The sequence below is a fragment of the Paroedura picta genome, chromosome 9 (genome assembly GCF_049243985.1).
Source record: "Paroedura picta isolate Pp20150507F chromosome 9, Ppicta_v3.0, whole genome shotgun sequence".
Classification (NCBI taxonomy): Eukaryota; Metazoa; Chordata; class Lepidosauria; order Squamata; family Gekkonidae; genus Paroedura; species Paroedura picta.
Window position 1 is genome coordinate 67,289,908 of NC_135377.1, and position 19,800 is coordinate 67,309,707.

Consider the following 19,800-nt stretch of genomic DNA (forward strand, 5'->3'; position numbering starts at 1 on the left):
ATCACACCTCCCCCAATAGCTTATAAAACAGGAGCTAAGGGGGCCTAGCCCAGGAGGGGAGGACTAGAGCCCCCAGGTAATCCTGAAATCCAAGCACTGCTTTCAAGCCGTTCTGTCACAACCCGATCCCTTGAATATGATAAATACAATCTTAATTTTGGCTCATCAAGGGATCCAAATTCCCCAATTGCTTGAGGACACCTGACACATATCACTGAGCGAGGATACCTTTAGGCATGACTCTGGATCACTTTACTTGTTTTAGGCTGCAATCATAGGTTGGAGCCAGCACAAAGCTTTGCGTGAGACAAGCATCATCACGGCCAAGTCTGCTCACAACGTTGGGTTACTTGCATATGTGTATGCATCGGGGAAAGAACCTTCTTAACACATTGGGTTTCATGTTGACTTGAACAGGTCCCCTGCCCTTTGGCAAGAGAATAAAACTTTCCGTCACAGCCCTCCACTTTAAGTCCTGCAAAACAAGGTTACAATTGATGCATTTGCTAATTCGGTGCCCCTGGGGCATTCCTGTACTCTGCACAGATATTTTTAATTAGCATCCAGTTATGACTGATCACTTCAGCACTTTCAAGATAAGCTCTTTGCAGGGTTCCAAGAAAATGAGGCCTTTTTCTGGTCACAACCTGAGGGTTTCTAGACCCCGGGGAAGGAGAGAGATTGCAGCGGTTGCATCCAAATATACATCCAAGTTTTCTACTTCTTCCTTTCTTTTTTGCTCAGACTTGTTTATCGTACCATGCCAGATATCAAATGTGTTTCTGCAAAAGCATCATGAAAGCCAGAAAGTGAGCCATTTTGGGATAAGAAATAGTATGCAAGACAAAAAAAAAAATCAGTCTCTGATTGAAGTGTGCCAATTTTCCATTTACATATCAAACCAGATAGCAGTGTGTGCTCAGGCACTTGAGATTTAATCCAGCTATCACATCCGTGCCCCAACTCTTCTCCCAGGAACTGCACACATGGGGATTATCCCTTTTAAGCCTTACAACAACTCTAAGTGGGAAAGGTGACAAAACATATGACACACTGAAGAGATTCGAACCCAGATCTGAGTCACTATCCACATCTCTGGCCCTTAAGTGCCTTCTTATTTAAACAGCTGAAATGTGTCTTAAGAGGATCAGGGAGATCCATTTCCAAATCCCTCTTCTGCCACAGAAGCTTGCTGGGTGACCCTGAGCCAATCACCCATTCTCCTAGCCTCTCTCCCTTGCAGGGTTGTTGTGAGGATAAAAAGGGGAAGACGAAAATGAGGCAAACTGCTTTGGGTCTAAACTGGATGGACAGGGAGGTCATAGCCCTTGCACGTGTCATGGGGTTAAATCCTGGCTCCATTTAAGCCAAGAGCTTATAGCACCCTTGGATAGCCCAACTATTTATCTCCAGCAAATGTCAGCTAATCTTGTTCTGCTTTTGAAAGAAGGGGGGTGGGGGACTACTTTGGTTGTGGTCCAGTGACTGTATCCAAGGCAAAGGTTTTCTTTCCTTGTGTTACTGAGAGGCCCTTTTAAAACTCTGGGTAAGCATTTCCGCTACATACTACAAAAATGCAGGATAACAACAACTCTACCTAACAACAACTCTAGGTAGGTGAATTTCCTCCAGGCCAGGCTGGATTCTGGAGCTTTTTGGTGGGGGGATCACTGGAGCATGGAATTGGGGGTCACTGTGGGTGAGCAGGTAGTTGTCAATTTCCTGCATTGTGCGGGGGGTTGACTAGATGACCCTGGAGGACCTTTCCAACTCTCGGATTCTACTGACAAAAGCTTTACGCTGCTGGCCTTTCAGCAGCGGCTGAAAACAAACAGGGTTTTTGATAAACATATGCCAAAATATACGCATCATATAACATGGAAGGAATGCATGTTAAACAGCTTCCCTGGCAAACTGGGGTCTTGTTAGAGCAGGGGTAGTCAACCTGTGGTCCTCCAGATGTTCATGGACTACAATTCCCATGAGCCCCTGCCAGCAAACGCTGGCAGGGGCTCATGGGGATTGTAGTCCATGAACATCTGGAGGACCACAGGTTGACTACCCCTGTGTTAGAGTATCGCAGTCGTAACTGCACTAAGCCCAGGGCTACCATATTTCGAAAAGGACCTATCTGACTGCTTCCAACAAGAGCACAGGGTGACCACTGATCTCTTCCATTTTTAAACGCCTCCGCTATTTAAGCAGCGATGGTAATCCTAGCCTCCCAGCCCCCAAAGAGGTCATTTTTAAAACAGGCTCCAAGCATCTGTGGACGCTACCTAACCAAACAGCACTAAGTGGCCTTACTCGACAGTAAGCGCCTGCATGCCAACATCGCGCGGGACCCGGGGGCAACGCTGAACAGTTCCGGGAGGGGGGGGGGGAGTAACAGATCCTACTGCCCCACGAAGCTCCCCCGGGCAGTTTTAAAGGAAGAAATGAAAAAGGCATCTACACAATAGTAGGGCCGCTGACAGCCACACCACGTCAAGTCTCCTTGTCTTTTCTAATGGAGCTTAACAGCTGCAAAAAAAAAAAAAAGTCATTTGAAAGAGACTGCGGGGAACTTTTGCTCCGATCTTCCGGAGGATGAAAAAGACGAGGCTTCTCCTCCCCGCGCGGCCGGTCCTTTCTATCCTCTTCAAAGTTAACCGAGCCGATTGGCTTGTAAAACTCTGCGAAGGCGGACTTGCTCAGCGCGCCCGGAGAAAGCCCAAACTTTCCCCAACCCAGCGCGTTCCCTTACCTTGTACTTCATCCTGGCAAGCGCGGGACGGGGCTTCCCCTCCGCCGAGTCAGTCGCCGCGCATGGAGACCGCGCGGGCTGGACCCTCCATCGAATCCCCCCGGGAAAGGAGAGGACAACCAGGCGCGCGAGCTACCAGGAGGGCGGCGGGCTGTGCAAACCCCGAAACGACCAAGACTCCTCCTCGACGTAGCTCCCTTGCAGCGGCTCTGGGCGCATTGTCGCGCTCGCGAGCAGCTCAGCCCCGAGCTCATCTGCATAGGGAGCCGCCATTGGCTGAGAGAGCCGGACGCGCACGGCAGGGAGGTGAAAGCCCCGCCCGCAGGGCCGAGCTCAGTCCCGGAACGCGAGTGGGTAAGAAGCAAAACCTGCGCGTGGATGGGGCTTAACCCCTCTGCTTCTGCGGGTTGGCTCTGTGTTTCTGCGTTTCCCCCCTCTTCTTGTTATCACTCGACGTGAGGCCTGACAGCGTCGCTTCCTGTGCTCTGAAAGCGGATTCACTTCATTGCGAAACCTATGTGAGGTGGGAAAGGGTTTCTGTCTGTACCCAGCTTAATACATAAAATAAAAATTACTGGTTTGTTATCTGTGTTGGTTCTTGAGGAGCATTTCCCACTTGTTTGCAAAGTTCCTTTGAGATTTTTTTTTTACAAAAGACTAAGATATTTTCAATATTGGAAACTGCCTTGAGACAGGGTGGTAAACAAAAATCAAATACATTTTCACACACACACCCTTCCTATCCTTCAAAAATGCATATAGAATTAGGGTTTCCAGGTCCCCCCTGGCCACTGGTGGGGGAAGGGGGTTAGGACTGCTAGATACAAGTTGGGAAATTCCTGGAGATTTGGGGGTGGACTCTGGGTAGAGTAGGGACCTCGGTGGGGTCCACCCTCCAAGGAATCCATTTTCTCCAGGGGAACAGATCTCTTTAGTCTGGAGATGATCTATAATTCTGGGGGATCCCTAGGCCTCATTTGGAGACTGGAATCCCCATATTTATCACTAAATATGGGCAATTCAATAGATACCATAATCCACAGATTGAGTCCACACTGCTAAAGGAGATTAAACTCCCCCCAGGTTGAAGAAAAATCTGAAAACGTTAACATCTGTATTATTTAAAATCAATTGAACATGATTGTGTTACAGCATAGTTCCAAAGTAGCACAAGCACAACACACACAATGCCTCCCCTTTTCCCACTCCAGCAAGACTGAACCTTCAACAGAACACTCTTTGTCAATTTCATGCAGGGAAATGGACCCTTGTCAATTTCATGAAGGGAGACTAGGAACTTTGTTAATTTCATCCAGCAGCCTCCCAGTGACTTTTTCTCCAAGTACACACACACAAAAAGCTATGTTGTGTTACAAGGCAGGAGCATCCTAATATAATAACTAAGTTTCTAAAAAAAATAACATGCACTATATGGAGGAGGGTGGGGAGGCAATTGATGGCACAGAATGCTTGACCAGAGCAGTACACTTAAAACAAAGGTGCGAGCAGACACCATTTTTTCCAAGCTGACTTTGAATCTGCATTGCTCCCAAGAAGGCTGGGGGGGGGGGGATGAGCCACACAGCATACAGAACAGGGGAATGTTTGGGCACTTTTACCACCAGAGGGGGAGGAAGGGGAGGGCAGCGAGGATGGCAATGAAGATGGCATTATTGCACATACTTGAATGTTTTTTTTTTGCACATACTTTTTTTTTTAAAGAGAAGGGAGTTGAGATGCTAACTTTCCCAACAGAAGTACAAAGTACAAGCCAAAGAATACCACAAGTGTAGAATGCCAGGCACAAAATTGGGGTCGATATCCAGAAGTCAATGTGGCAAGAATGAACCAGCAAATAACAACTGTGGAAGCAGTCATGCTCAACCTTTTCCTGTGAGGTAAATTAGGATGAGAACAGGTTGGACCCCAATGAGTTATCCTTTAAAGGCCAAAACTGTCCCTTCCCCTTGCCTTATAGCAACCAAGACTGTTGTGGTTTCCTAGCAATATCCAGTCACCGAGGGCTTCTGTTTCTTAAGGCTACGGGCACTCCTTTTATCATTTTTGGAGTTTTTTAAACTCCAAGTGTGTGTTTGCGTGTCTATATTTCTGCAAACCTTGGGCATTGTTCAGGATTGTTGAAAATTCTGTCTTGTACCTTCATGGACCCAACTACTGGATTTAAGTATTCTCAGATTTGCTGTTAAAATGTATCATATTGCTTAACACAGTATGTTTAATGCATCCCCCCCCCCAAAAAAAATAATCCCATAGCTGAAGTTATCTTCTATAAGAAGATGCCTTTTTTTTTTTTACAGAAGTCTGCCTAGTCTTTTCTGTATGAGTAATTGTTCTTATCATGTGACTTAAATGAGCAGTAACTCAAACAGAGCTGCAATGAAAGCCTCTTCTGCAAGTGGCCAACTTCTGTGTCTCTGCATCATGCTGAACTGCTCCCAGCCTGAATTATGACGGGACTGGAACTTGATAGGAATGTGGTCTCATGAGAACAGCGTGTGTCGTGCAGAGACACTGCGGGCAGTTTCTTTTGTCACTGGTTGCTTTGGGGTCATTTGTGGGGAGCACACAGGTTTCCACCAGGAGAGGTAATCTTTTGCGTAGGCACTTATCAAGTCACACGGGGCTTGAAAGGTTGATAACAATGACGTAAATGAGATTTGGAAACAAATGGGTAGTCAATGAAACTGCTTCATAATGGGAACAATTCATGACAGGCGCAATATGTTCCCACACGTCAGGCTTTTACCACCAGGGCTGGATTTTCCTATAGGCTAACTAGGCTTCAGTCTAGGGCCTCAAGATCAAGAGGGGCCTATATTCCACATTTTTTATAAAAGTTAGTACCAATCACAACATGTTTCATTTAACATATTGATATATATCACAGTAATGATGTATTTTATTATCTCTCATGTAATTTACAAACTTAAAAATGGGAGGTGTGAAAGGGCCACATAAGTGGAATAGCCTAGGGCCTCTTTTCATGTAAATCCGGCCCTGCTTACCACCAAGTGGGGAGCTCTAAGTACCAACAAACGCGTCCAGAACACTGCCCATGTAGCGTGTGTCACAGTAATCCAGCCTTGGAGCTGCAAAAGCAGTGAGCTCCAGGCAGGGGAATACCAGTCTGCAGGCCCACATCACTGCATACCTTTATGTTGTGTTAAAATAGCTTTATGTTAACATAGCAGCACACAACTGGATTGCCACTTCCCATATTAAGTGCAAATGTGAAAAAAACACATTCTTCACTATAATGCACAGCATCCCTACATCCACAGTTTTTGTTACGCGTGCAACAGCTTGCCAATATGTATACAATGTGGTTTGTTCATGGTCGTGGTGGTTTTGTGTTGCTACTTGCACATTTGATATCCAACTCTAACAGGACTTCTGAGTCCTGTAGCAACTTGGGTGAGTGGGCATGGCTCCTGCCTCATGAGGCTGCCCCACACTGACTCTGTCCCCGGGACTGGCTCTGGATGATGTGGTTGGCCAGCTTGAGGGCTCCTGGCAGAACGTGTTAAGATGAACCTGCAGGGAATATGCAAAGCGTGGACAATATGCAGTGGCAGCAGCCATCTTTCTGGCTCCCTCCTGGCCCAGGTTGCAAATGCAGCAACTGATTGGTCGAGGGCAGTGTTTCTTTATGGTGGGTTGCCTTAACTAGCTGCTGTTTTCCTAATAAGATGCTTCTGTAATGCTCTAACCATTATCTCTACATATGCTCTAACCATTATCTCTACAATCCAAAAATCCAAGTTTTTATTTGCACATTGATAAGCTCCTGGTCTTAATTAAAATGACTCAAAAACTTTTCAGTCTCCATTTCAAAAACTATGACCAGACTGGAGGAGGAAAAAAATCTGGGTTCATCTTGGGGCAGGACACAGATGAATCAAAGACGAAATGCTATTGCCGTTATTTATAACTGGGCCTCTTTCTTAGATTTAGTCGATTCCTGGCCAGACATGCACTATCTTGCCTGGAAGGCACTCCAGCCAGACAAAATCATTTGGACTAAACACTCTCCAGTCTGATTCTCAAAGCCTTCTGCTGGGGTGAGCCTTGCTGGCTGTAAGTTTGTTTCTTTTATTCTGACCAACTTGGACCTGCACCAGTGTTTCTAAGGCACAGATGCGCTCGGATTGCTTCCAGTGGTCTAAAAATGAACAGTAGGCTGTATTCTGTTACCAGATTACTATGCAAGGATTCCGTTTCAGAGTTAGATAGGGCCGGCCCTTCTGGGACTGTAGAGGGGGATGCATCAGGGTCCCTGCCTACCCCTGCTCCCTTCTTTATGTGAGCAGAGTTTGAAACAAAAATCAGCAGGGTACATATATAAGGAGAGAGTAATGGTAAATTAGTAAGCAGCATCATGAAGATATCCAACGAATGTTCAGTATAAGGAAGCTGTTTAGTACAATCAAATGCCTTGCTGGAATGACAAACTGAACTCATCAGACCCTGGGTTCAGTCCCCATTCACTCATGAACCCAGCTTGTTGTCCTAGCAAAGCATTCGATTGTGCTAAACATTTTCCTTATGCTGCATATCTGTTGGATAACTTCATGGTGTTGTTTACAAATTCACTGCTAATTTAATCACTCCTTATATATGATTTCTGTTTCATTGTCTCAGGAAGTGTTTGCGAACACAAAAACTCACACCTTGAATAACACTTTGTTTGTCTTTAAGGTGTCCCTGGACTCCAGTTTTGTTCAGCTGCTTCACACCAACTCGACTACCCACTTGAACCGTTCCTTTTTTTAAAATGTTACTCTGTAACTACAGAATGTAAATATGTATTGTTTAACAATAAACTTTAATTGCTTACTCTGTCCTCTGTATGCCCTGCCCTTGCGTGACTTCATCGAATCCCTTTTCAATGCCACATAGAGATCAAAGACTCCCAGAAATTTCGTTTTTACCTCCCCTCTGCACAGAAGCACACCTTAACGTGCTTTCTAAAAGTCTTCTTGAACTTGCATGAGGTTATTTGCTCTCGCTAGAGTTCAGCCGCCATTTTGGATGACCAGGCAGCAGGCAACCGGAAATGATGTCCAAACTGTTCTAAGAGGAGGAGGTTAGGAACAAGGAGGATTCTCTCCAGCAGCTCCCAGGCACGGACAGCAGTCAGATAAAGCAGGCCCCTGGGTGGTGGGCAGCAGCTAAGATTGGCAGGGTTGGCGGCTCTGGTCTGGGAAATAATTGGAGATTTTTGTTGGTGGAGCCTAAGGGGGGGCGTGGCTTGAGGTGAGGAGGGACTTCATGGGATATAAGGCCTTGAGTCCCCCTTCCAGTTTGCTGGGAGCCAGTTTGGTGTAGTGGTTAAGAAGACCTCTAATCTGAAGAGCCAGGTTTGTTTCCCCACTCCTCCACACGAGGCCTGCTGGGGGACCTTGGGCCAGGCACGGTTCTCTCTGAGCACTCTCAGCCTCACCTACCTCACAGGGTGTCTGTGGTGGGGAGAGGACGGGAAGGCATTTGGAAGTTGCTTTAAGACTCCTTCAGGTAGTTAAAAGAGGGGTAAAAAAAAAAACGGCTTCCCCACTCCCCCTCTTCTTCCAAACTGTCCATTTTCTCCCGGAGATCATTTGTAATCCAAGGAGAGCTCCAGCCACAACCCTAGATGGGAAGGAGTGATTTCCCAAAGTCAGCCTCTTGAGGCCACTACCTAAAGTTATGCCATCATAGAACTGGCTCTGCTTGACCCTCTCAAGCCCCATGACCCCCGACCAATTCTCACAGAGAGCTGATATTAAAATACACGGAAAGAAAGGAAGATCTGGCGCCTTGTCTAGTGAGTTCTCTCTCTCTCTCTCTTCCTTCCAATCAGAATTAGTTCTCTCTCTTCCTTCCCAACTCAAAACTCTGGCTTTATCTGCCACTAAAATAAAGCAGGTTTACATATGTGATCCTTGTCTCTCCCTCCTACCCCTTCCTCCCCAGTTTCCTCTGACACAAACAGACGCCCAGTTGAACTTCCATTGCAAGATCCTGGGATCAGGAAGTCTTGCGTTGCTTGCCCTGATCTTTAAAATAACACTGCGCTGATAATGCTATATAAATATTATGAGCACAACGACCTGTTGTGTCACTTATTCATTCTTCTCTGCTGCGGTTCTCTACTTTGGCAGCGCACTGTGCTTTGTATCAAACCAAATAAGTCAGAAAAAGGCATTTGTATAAGTATACTTTTGATGTGAAAATATCATTGAAGCCGTCCTGACGGACGCAGCCAGATTTCTGCACAACTTTTTTCACTGGAACTTCTCAGCAGCTGCCTCTGATTATTCTGCTTCAACCGAAGTGAGTAACTAAAAAGAATCATGAAAGTTACGCCTCAAACTTCAGACTCTGCATTATTTAAAGACCGTCTTTGTCAGACACAACAGTCCTTAAAACGTCACGCTGCTGGCCAGGGAGGGGGATATGTGACAATAATTTTATTTTCCGCTGGGATACAAGATTTCTGCTTAATGCAATCTTGAACACCATCTGCAATGCAACGATGTTTCCTGATACTTTAAAAATGCCTGAAACGGGATACGGTTTGAAGGGGACATTAGTAAACACAATACTCTGACCGTTAGTCATTAATGGCAGAGTCAAACAAGCTCTATAACTTGCAGATTTGTGGTTAATACAAGGACTTAAGTTTTCTTAATGACCTTGTAGACGTTAATGGCTTTATAGCCTGATATTTTGTTACAGGTCCCCTTTGGAAGCTTCATTTTCTTGCTGTTCGCTAAAGTATAGACCAGGGGTAGTCAAACTGCGGCCCTCCAGACGTCCATGGACTACAATTCCCAGGAGCCCCTGCCAGCATTCGCTGGCAGGGGCTCCTGGGAATTGTAGTCCATGGACGTCTGGAGGGCCGCAGTTTGACTACCCCTGGTATAGACATAGAAAGCGCAATGAAATGTGCGGTCTGTACAGCCAAGCCTATTTCTGGAAGTTTAGGGAATGGGTGGGTGAGAACTACTAGTGCTTATTGATTGGAACCCTTGGAGTTCATCTAAGTGGCTGCTCCGGTCTGCTTCAGAGCTGAGATGAAGGGTTGCCACCTTCCAGGTGGCACCTGGTGATCTGCCGCAATTACAAGAGATCTCCAGGCGAAGGAGAAAAGAGAACCCTAAACATCAATGAAACCCCTCCTCACTTCCATCCTTCTGCTGGTGAAGAAAACATTCTGTGTTGAGGATGCATGATTCCCCCTTTCTTTTTATTTATTACTTCAGTGTCACGGCTGCTGCTCCTGGCCTGCCAGCTCGTGGCAGCTTACAACATAAAAGAACAGTACAGTAATGAAAGTACATTAAAAAAAAAAAAAAACTATCCACATCCCCACCGCAATCATCATCCCCAACCCCACCTCCCTACTGCCATATATCTGGGGGATATTATCATTGGACATATCGGAGGAGGGGCTAAGATCTTCCTTCTGCCCAGCCTCAACCAAATGTCTGGAGGAAGAGCTTTGTCTTGCAGGCCCTGCGGAACCAGGTTAGCTCCATTAGGGCCCTTGGCTCTTCCGGGAACTCATTCCACCTGGCCAGGGGCCAGGGGCGAAAAAGCCCTGGCCCTGGTCAAGGCCAGGCGAACACTGGACAAGCCAGGAATCTCCAGCCTATTAGCATTTGCAGAGCAGAGAGCTCTGCATGATATCCACTCCATGCTGCAGCCCATTCAATGAAAGGGGGTTGAAAGGGGGTTCCAGTCCATCATCCTGTTTTTTCTGGGATGTGTTGAAAATGTGAGTTTCCCCAAATCTCCCATAACGCCAGTTTTTCTCTTGGTATAACTTAGTAAGCTGGTAGTTCTAACCCCAACCCCCCAAGCTGGTTGACTGTCTGTTGCATTTATTTATTTATTGCAGGGGTAGTCAAACTGCAGCCCTCCAGATGTCCATGGACTACAATTCCCATGAGCCCCTGCCAGCATTCGCTGGCAGGGGCTCATGGGAACTGTAGTCCATGGACATCTGGAGGGCCGCAGTTTGACTACCCCTGATTTATTGTATGACGCATATAGTGTGGGCCAGAGATCCGAGAACTGCCTGGCAGCCAGGCAAGAGATGTTTGGAGGTGTCTTGCCATTGCCTGCCGGTTGTCTTTAGCCCAGTGCACTATCACACATCCTGCAAATAACTGCACCTGTTTGTAAGAAAGAGCCCACGTGTGTTCACTTTGCAAATACAGCCAGGGAAGATAAAGGCAGGGCGTCAGTTGCAGGTTTCACTACATGTGAGTTTGCTGTAAACAGGAGAATTACTCATTAGAGATGTTGATGGGGAAAAAGAGCAATTGTTTGTGATCACGGAGGCCCAAAAAGCAAGTGCTTCTTCCCGGGTCCCTCTGAGTCTGAACAACCACACTTCTGCTGAGATCTTCATTGTGTTTCCTGACTGTTTATTACATCCTGGTTGCCCTGAGCAGAGATGGGTCCTGCCACAAGGCTTATAAAATTGGTCACGTTGCTGTATGTGTGTCTCTTCTAACAGTGACCTGGAATTACTCATTGTTTGTCACAAGCATTTTCAATTATGGGTTGAATCCAAAAACAAAAGCCATGCGGCAGCTTTTGGCTAAGACCAATCAAAATAATGTGCAGTACTCCTTTCCTTCTTCAAGCTGAGAGCCAGCTTGGGGTCATAAGTGCGGCAGCCTCTAATCCAGAGAGCCGGGTTTGATCCCCCACTCCTCCTCCACATGCAGCCAGCTGGGTGACCTTGGGCCAGTCACATTCCTCTCAGCCCCACCTGCCTAAAATAAAGAGACCAGATTTTAACATTGGTAAAGCGGGACATCATTGACCGGAGGGGGGGGGTGTCTTGATTTAAAATGTGTTCTATATGGAGCAACAAAAAGTTTCATAGAATGCATAGAACGCAAAAATAGTATTGTAATATATATTTTTAAAATTTCAACATAAGTACAATTTGCCAGGTACCCCCAGATGTCCCTCCAAAAGTGGGACAATCTGGTCGCCTTAACCTAACAAGGTGTCTGTTTTGGGAAGAGGAAGGGTAGGTGATTGTTAGCCACTTTGAGATTCCTTTGGGTAGTAAGAATAGGGTACAAAAAAGCTACTACCACTATCACTACCACTTCTCCTCCTTCTCCTCCCTACCAATAATTTCAGGACTTCTAGTCTCCTCTTGGCCTTCTCAGTTACCAGCCAGTGCTGCTGGAAAACAGGAAGAATTTGAGCTCCGTGGGGAAGACAGCAGAAGGAATAGAAGGCCAGGCGCTCTAGTTTATTGCCACTAATGACACTTTAAAAGAGTCTTTCATTTCTGCCACAAAGCCTACCAGCAGTCTTCTTCTGCACTGAATGCTTCTTTCTGTTCTTTGCTGCCACTTTTGCAGCGGCCTCCTTAACATACGGACACACTCTGGCAAACGTAACTCAGAATGCCGATCTTCCCACTGGTGCCAAAAGCAAAGAAAGAGTGGTTTATTACTATTTAAAAATAATGTTCCCCACGAAAGCAGAAGAATCACCTACCCGAGGTGACTGCAGCTCCTGTGCTTTTGCTAAAGAGCGGAAAGGAAAGGGACTCCTGTGAGTCTCTGGTTCTTTTTTGCCTGTTTATCCGCAGGGACTTATGATGCGGCCCAGAAACAAGCGTTTCTCCCTGTCCTTTCTCCGGCCATTATGTTTTTTCAAGCGAAGCTTCCTGATCTTTCCCCCATGCCCCACCCAAATCCCTGGGAAGTCTGACTTTTAAAGAGACGAACAATGGGGCCACTGTGGCACAGCCCTCTCGGTGAACAATACGGGGAAAGACTCACTCGTGTATTAGGCTTTGTTCAGCAACTGTTCCTTACATTGTCTGGTCGCCCACGGGGCTTTTTAATAAAAGTAGAAAATGTGAACACCCACACCAAGGGATGAATGACTAGAGGTCAGCGCTGCTTCACCCGATCAGCTCAGGTCCATCAGATCTCGAATTCTGTTTCCGGCATCCGGATATATTTCTAAAAGGTCATCTCGGCAGCCAATGATACCTCTAGGGTTGACAGGTCCCCCCTGGCCATCAGCAGGGAATGGGGGGTACGGTTGCCAGGTCCAGGTTGGGAAATTCTTGGTCAACACACTTACTCTTCCGAGCTCCCTGGGAACGTTTGTTCAACAGTTCTGTGGCATACTCATACTCAAGTCATAAGGATAAGAGAAGAAGAAGAAGAGTTGGTTCTTATATGCTGCTTTTCCCTACCAGAAGGAGGCTCAAAGCGGCTTACAGTCGCCTTCCCTTTCCTCTCCCCACAACAGACACCCTGTGAGGTGGGTGAGGCTGAGAGAGCCCTGATATCACTGCTCGGTCAGAACAGTTTTATCAGTGCTGTGCCCAAGGTCACCCAGCTGGCTGCATGTGGGGGAGCGCAGAATTGAACCCGGCTCACTAGATTAGAAGTCCGCACTCCTAACCACTACACCAAAGTGGCTTGGTGGTTGAGGGGGGACAGGATTGTTCTCTTTAAAGGTTGTCACTTGGAGGAGAGCAGGGAGTGGTTCTGATTGACAGCAGAGGACAGGATCCGCAGTAATGGCTTTAAACTACATGTAGAATGGTACCAGCTAGATATTGGGGGGGGGGGATTTCAGAGTCAGAGTAGTTCAGCAGTGGGATTGGCTGCCTAAGGAGGTGCTGAGCTCCGGTCACTGAGGATCTTTAAGCAGCAGCTGAACAGATCTTTATCATGCATGTTTTAGGCTATTACTGTATTGAACAGGGGGTTGGACAAGATGGCCTATAGCAGTGGTCCCCAACCCCCGGGCCACGGCTTCCTCCTCCCACCCACCCCCCCACAGCGAGAAGCTCAACAGGCCGCGAGCAAATCGGCCACTGAAGCAGCCAATTAGCTTGCGGCCCAGCAAGCTTTTTGCTTCGGGGGGGGGGGGGGAGAGAAGCTTGCCAGGCTGCAAGCTAATTGGCCGCTTCAGCGGCTGTTTTCCTTGCGGCCTGGAGGGGCGGGAAGAGGGAGCCGAGGCCGCCGGCATGCCAGTGGGGGCGCAAACACGTCCGCGCGGCAAGTCCGAGCATGCACACATGTGCGGCGTTGCCACGTGTGCGCGTTTGTGCCCCTGCCAGACGCATATGCGCACGCATGGCAAGTCCTCTCCCCACACTCCGGCGCAGCGGTCCGCAGCCTGCAAAAGGTTGCGGACCATTGGCCTATAGGATCCCTTCCAACTCTATATTTCTAATGATTACAGATTACACAAGTCCAGTGATGGAGACTCAGCTTCCAAATAAAAATGTATTATTTTCTTCTGCTGTTTGACCATAGGAACATCCATGGGGTTATTAGGTGGCCACCATTACTAATCAGCTAGCTGCATTTCATGAATGGACAATACCATTTTAAGCATCCTAAAATGAGCAAGATTCAAGTCCAGTAGAACTTCAAAGCCCAACAAGACCTCCAGGGTCTCAGAGTCAAAGCTTCCTTTGCCAGAAACTCCCTTTGTCTGCTTTGAAGCTTAGAAGTTTGTACTCTCGAAATCTTATTCATCTTGAAGGTGCTCCCTGACTCAGATTTTGCTCTTCAGCAGACCAGCACAATGACCCACCTGAAAACATCCTAAACAGAGTTATACCACTGTAAGGCCATTGACTTTAAAGGATTTATAGGTGTGAAACACTGTTCAGGATTGTACTATGAAATGTTACAAAATGCTGTCAAAATTTAGAGCTGGCGTGGCGTGGTAGTTAAAGAGCAGTGAACTCTAATCTGGAGAACTGGATTGGATTCCACACTCCTCGATATGCAGCCAGCTGGGTGACCTTGACTTAGAGCTGTTCTCACAGAGCAGTTCTCTTAGAGCTCTCTCACCAGCCACACAGGGAGTCTATTGTGGGGAGAGGAAGGGAAAGGTGTTTGCAGGCTGCTTTAGGACTCATTTAGGTAGTGGAAAGGGGGGGGGCGTATAAAACTCCAGTTCTTCTTCTTCTAGTATTATTTTAATCAAAACTGATTCTAGCAGCTGTCTCTTATTCTATGAAAGCCAAATGAGAGCAGAAATATTATTTCTTTTAAGAAGAAACGAGTATTAGTGTTCTTTCCTCCCCTCAAAATCTTTAACTTGAAAAATTAGAACCACTTGCAGGCTGTTTTAAGAATGGTTAGCTCTCACCCCTTAAAGGTATTTTAATGGAAATTATGAATGCGAGTCTTTATTTACAGATTCGTATCCATTCTTTGCCTAATAAAGAATCTTGTCCGTAAATATAAAATTGTATCCAAGCAGCTGCCAAAATATTTTTGAAAGGACAACTGGATTAACGCATTTATTCAAACGAATGTACACACACACGATATAAAAATGTATCTCAGCAAAATAGTTATGTAAGTTTCTATTTTAAACTCATCTGGTCCTAATTTTCTAAATTTATTGCCTCAGAGCTAATGCCAAAGCTACATTTGATTTATGGAAATACTTTAGCACATTTTTCCACCATGATATTGTAGAATGCATTTACGGTTCTTTTTGTTATTGTTAGGAACTATTTACAGGCTGGGGGGGAAAAGAATACTTTAAATACTTTTATAATAAAATACCGTAAGACTTAAAAGTAACGAGAACTCTGATAAACAATGCAATGCCATTTAAGAGCATTCAACATCATTTACCACTTTCCCCCCATTATATTGGACAAGTCCATCCATCTGGTAAATGGATATTCAAAACTATCTGTTCTGTGCCAAACCACTTTTTGAAGTGCAGGATACATTTTTTTCCAGGCAAATATTTAAGATGTAGCCTCTCTATGATGTCCCACAAGCCATTAAAAAAAAAAGATATGTATGCACACTTTTATGCACAGTCTCAAACCCAGACATCACCCAGAGAAAGACGCTCAGAAAAACATTCCATTAAAAAGTAGCTAAACTATCTCTCTCTCTCTCTCTCTCTCTCTCTCTCTCTCTCTCTCTCTCTCTCTCTCTCTCTCTCTCTCTCTCTCTCTTTTAATGGATCTGGAGGAAAGGAATTTGATGGAACCTGGCTTCTAGCTTTCCTCCCAGAAAGCATTTCAGCTGTATTTTGTGAAATGACAGCATCTAAAGGCATTTTGATGAATTCAAGCTCTGGCAAGAAACTTTTAAACCCAAAGAGAGAAAGAGAGAGTGAGAGAGTGGGAGAGAGACTTTTTTACAACAAAAGTTTCTGAACGTTGTGATATTTGGCTAATCACCTTATGTCCTCGCGATAAGACTGCAAGCTCTTTCCATCTGCTTATTTTAAAATATCTGAAATCAAAGCACTAGTTTCGGTATTCCTGACTGCATTCCAGTGTTGTTAAATTAATGGTGATGGAGCTTAATGAAACAAGAAGCTTTCCTAACTTGAACCAAGTCAAGATGTGGCTTCTCCTTAGGTAGCTCCTAAAGGGATCACCATACAAGGCCCTGAGAGGTCCCATGGACCGCCTGGATGAAGATGCTGTTTTAACTCTCCTTTACCTACCCGGGCTTGAAGGAAACTTCATACGGAAACAAAGCACAAGTCTATCTCCATGGAACTCCAAGGTGACCAGGGGCCATGGAAATTAATACAGACCAAATGGAGGTGCTACTGCTGGGGGAAGGCCTAGACAGATTGCCTGGTTATGAGACTGTCTCTAGTGATGAGCAGACCTCCTACCATTTAGGCCAGGCCAAGCTGGTGTGGGTGGGAGGGATCTGGCCTAATAGATATTCACTGAAAGCCTGAAAGAGGATTCTAGCTTAACTAAAATTGATGTGCCTCAGCCACGCTTCTCCTTGACTGTCTGGAGACCTGTGCTGCTGTTCTTTTCTGCAAAAACATCCTGTACATACAAAAGTCTTCTTTGTTACCTACATGCAACTCTTGCCTCTGTGATTTCTGTGTTCTTCTTGCTCACCGCAAAACTTACCTCATGGCAGCAAACTCAAAACCATTACGCTCAGTACCCTAAGAACATCTTGTAACTGAAGGGAAGGTTAACAGTTTGAAATAAACCTGCTTCCACCAAATCATAATAGGCAGCATAGGTACCCTCAGCTGGTTAAGGGGCTTGTCATAGGGCCATGGGGATTGATTGGTTGATTGGTTGATTGGTTGATTGGTTGATTGGTTGATTGGTTGATTGGTTCATTCATTCATTCATTCATTCATTCATTCATTCATTCATTCATTCATTCATTCATTCATTCATATACCATCCTCCCCGGAAGCTCAGGATGGTTTACATGAAATGGGAATAATACAATCATATCACTCCAGTCTTGTTCCATCTACAGTGGCTCCAAATTTCTTCCAGGCCTAATTCCAGGTGCTATTATTGACCTTGAAAGCCCTACACTGCATGGGGCCAGTCTACCTGAAGGACCACCTGCCCCCCTGTGAAGCTCAACTACCCAGAGGTGCCAGAAAGATGCCTCTTAGGGCTCACAGATGAAACTGGTGGTGACATCCTTCTGCCATTTATCCCTTCCATTTACTACTAAGAGGCATCCTGCCTGTTCACATGGAGCTTCACGTGTAGTATCATGACCCACAACAGATCTATGAATTTATCCACTTCTTTGGTTGCAACCTCCTATATTCGGCGTCCATAATCACCACTTGTGATAAAGAAGTCCATACATTAACTATGCCTTGCTTCAAGAGTACTTTTGACCTGTTCTAACAGCACGGGAGAAGAGATTTTTCATGTATCGATCAAGAGCCAGCTGAGTGTCATCGTTACAATCTGGTGAGCCGGGTTAGATTCCCTGCTCCTCCACATGCAGCCAGCCAGGTGACCTTGGCCGAGCCACAGTCCTAATACAGCTGTTCTCACAAAGCAATCTCTCTCAACCCCACCTACCTCACAGAGTGCATGTTGTAGGAAGAGGAAGGGATGGTGATTGTAAGCCTCTTTGATACACCTTCTGGTGAAAAGCAAGGTATAAAAAATCAACTCCTCCTCCTCTTTCTCTGCACATCATTCTATCACATCTCTTCTCCTAGTAAAACTTGCAGTGTATACTTACTTGAGAAGAGGGGGCCTTGTCACAGAATACCCCTAACATCAGGTTCTCAGCATTCTCATTTTCCTAGCTTGTAAGATCCTGTTTAAGGGTGTGTGTGTGTGTGTGGAATCTGTTCTGCGAATGTTTTGGTCCCTCAAGTGGTCGGTTCTATATTACATTGGTTTATGCCTGGCATAACATTAGACGAAACCAAAGTCGTGAATTTACAAGCGAGGAAAACAAGAATGCAGAAGAGCCTCAGGTCTGAGAAAAGATCTGGAAGTCTGTCAGTCACAAACTGCCGTCAACCTCCTTCAAACAGAATGCTTGTGAGGCCGCTGGTGAAGAAGTGAACAGGCGGAGGGAAGAAAAGGAAGAGCCAGTGAAAGTGAAAGGGTCAGGGGAATTCAACTGCCCCTTCAACTAGTGCAAAATCTCAGCAAAGACTCAGAAACGTGTGGCCTTTTTTGAGGTCCAGAAAGGTCCAGAAACTTCCATAGCTCCCCTCACTTCTTCTTGCTGTACAAGACTGAGGCTGACTGTGAGTCAAGAGGAAAAAAATGTTTATTATCAGTTGTGAACTCCCACCTCTTTCTCTCTTTTTCTCTCTCTCTCTCTCTCTCTGCCTGGTATTGGAATATAGTATAAAATTAATAAGATACAGCATCAGGCAGACGGAAGATATCGGCTTCCTTCCTTGTCCGTAGCAAACTCTGTGCTTGCTGCATAAAAAGAATGCATATTTGAGAAGCCCTGGGAAAAGGTCAGCAGATACTAATGGGGTTGAAATGCTTATTTGCACTGAATTGCTTTCTGCGTTTCGTGGGAGGGAAGAACGGAAGGAAAAGGTCTGTGCTGCAGTGAAGAAAGTGGGAAGGGGTGGGTTACGGGAAGAAACCAGCAATGTACACTAGGAAAGAGGGGCTTATTCACTCACAATACTAGAGAAAAGCAGCCTGTAATCTTATCATTAGCATTTCATGTCCGGCAGCTGTATGGGGCACAATGTATGACATCATTGCTAGGCTCCAGAAACTTGCTCGATGGGTAGCAATAAAAAAGGGGAGGGGAAAGAAATAATAAAAAATCCAAACTAAAAGAATAAATCCATAAGCAATTCAGTGGGACTAATATGACCCTGCTGCCATCTAGGGATGCCAGACCCCTCCCCCCTGACAGAGGTGGGCTTTCCTGGTGCCAAACCTCAAAGGGGGAACTTGCCTGTCCCCAAAGGGGACAGCACTGGAAGTGACATGGCTATATGACCCCAAAGTGATATGTGCACATTAGGGATGTCAAAGATGATGCTCTGGTTTTGGGGCAAAAGTTCTATGGGAGAATCTAATTCTACTGTAGAGTTTTGCCTCCCCCCCCCCCCATCCTTGACATGTGTACGTCACATCCGGGTCATGTAGGCATGTGGAAAGATGGAATGTGGAAAACTAGGTATAGATATGCTCTGTATAGATATGACTGCAGGGGCAGTCAAGCTGTGGTCCTCCAGATGTTCATGGACTACAATTCCCATGAACTCCTGTCAGCAAACGCTGTCAGGGGCTCATGGGAACTGTAGTCCATGGACATCTGGAGGACCACAGGTTGACTACTCCTGGTAAAGAGTACAAACAGCAGTGTCCCTATGAATAGGGCTCAGTTCTATGCACCTTTACTCAGAAGTAAATTCTGGTGACGGTGTGCTACTAGCAGTAGCTATTGCTGCAGCGTGTAGCTATTGCTGCTGCTGTCCATATCACAGCCAAAGGGGACTGGATTTGGGAGAAGGTGTCTGCAATAATGACAACAAGACCTTGAGGATTTTCAATATCAGAAATTGCAAAAGGATTTTTAAAAATCAGAAACCTGCTGAACTCAGTGGGTAGCAAAATAATTTGGGCTGCTTCAGATGCCTTCGGTTATATTGTTGGGCCATGAAAAGAGCTGAACAATTAAGCTGTTTGGATAAATTTGTTGTTGATGGAAACACTTCTGCGAAGCCCCTGAGATAAATGGCATCAACTGAGTTCACACATCTTACCCCACTGC

At 45.8% G+C, this 19,800-nt stretch overlaps 1 protein-coding gene across 1 annotated transcript in view; it reads right to left on the reverse strand.

Moving 5' to 3' along the window:
* NEDD9 (neural precursor cell expressed, developmentally down-regulated 9) overlaps positions 1 to 2,973 on the reverse strand; it is a 60,714-nt gene extending 57,741 nt beyond the window's left edge. The window contains exon 1 of the mRNA XM_077353201.1: positions 2,747 to 2,973. Coding sequence (XP_077209316.1) covers positions 2,747 to 2,758 — 12 coding nt within the window. The 5' untranslated portion in view covers positions 2,759 to 2,973. The remainder of the gene's footprint in view (positions 1 to 2,746) is intronic.
* Positions 2,974 to 19,800: the final 16,827 nt, after the last annotated feature.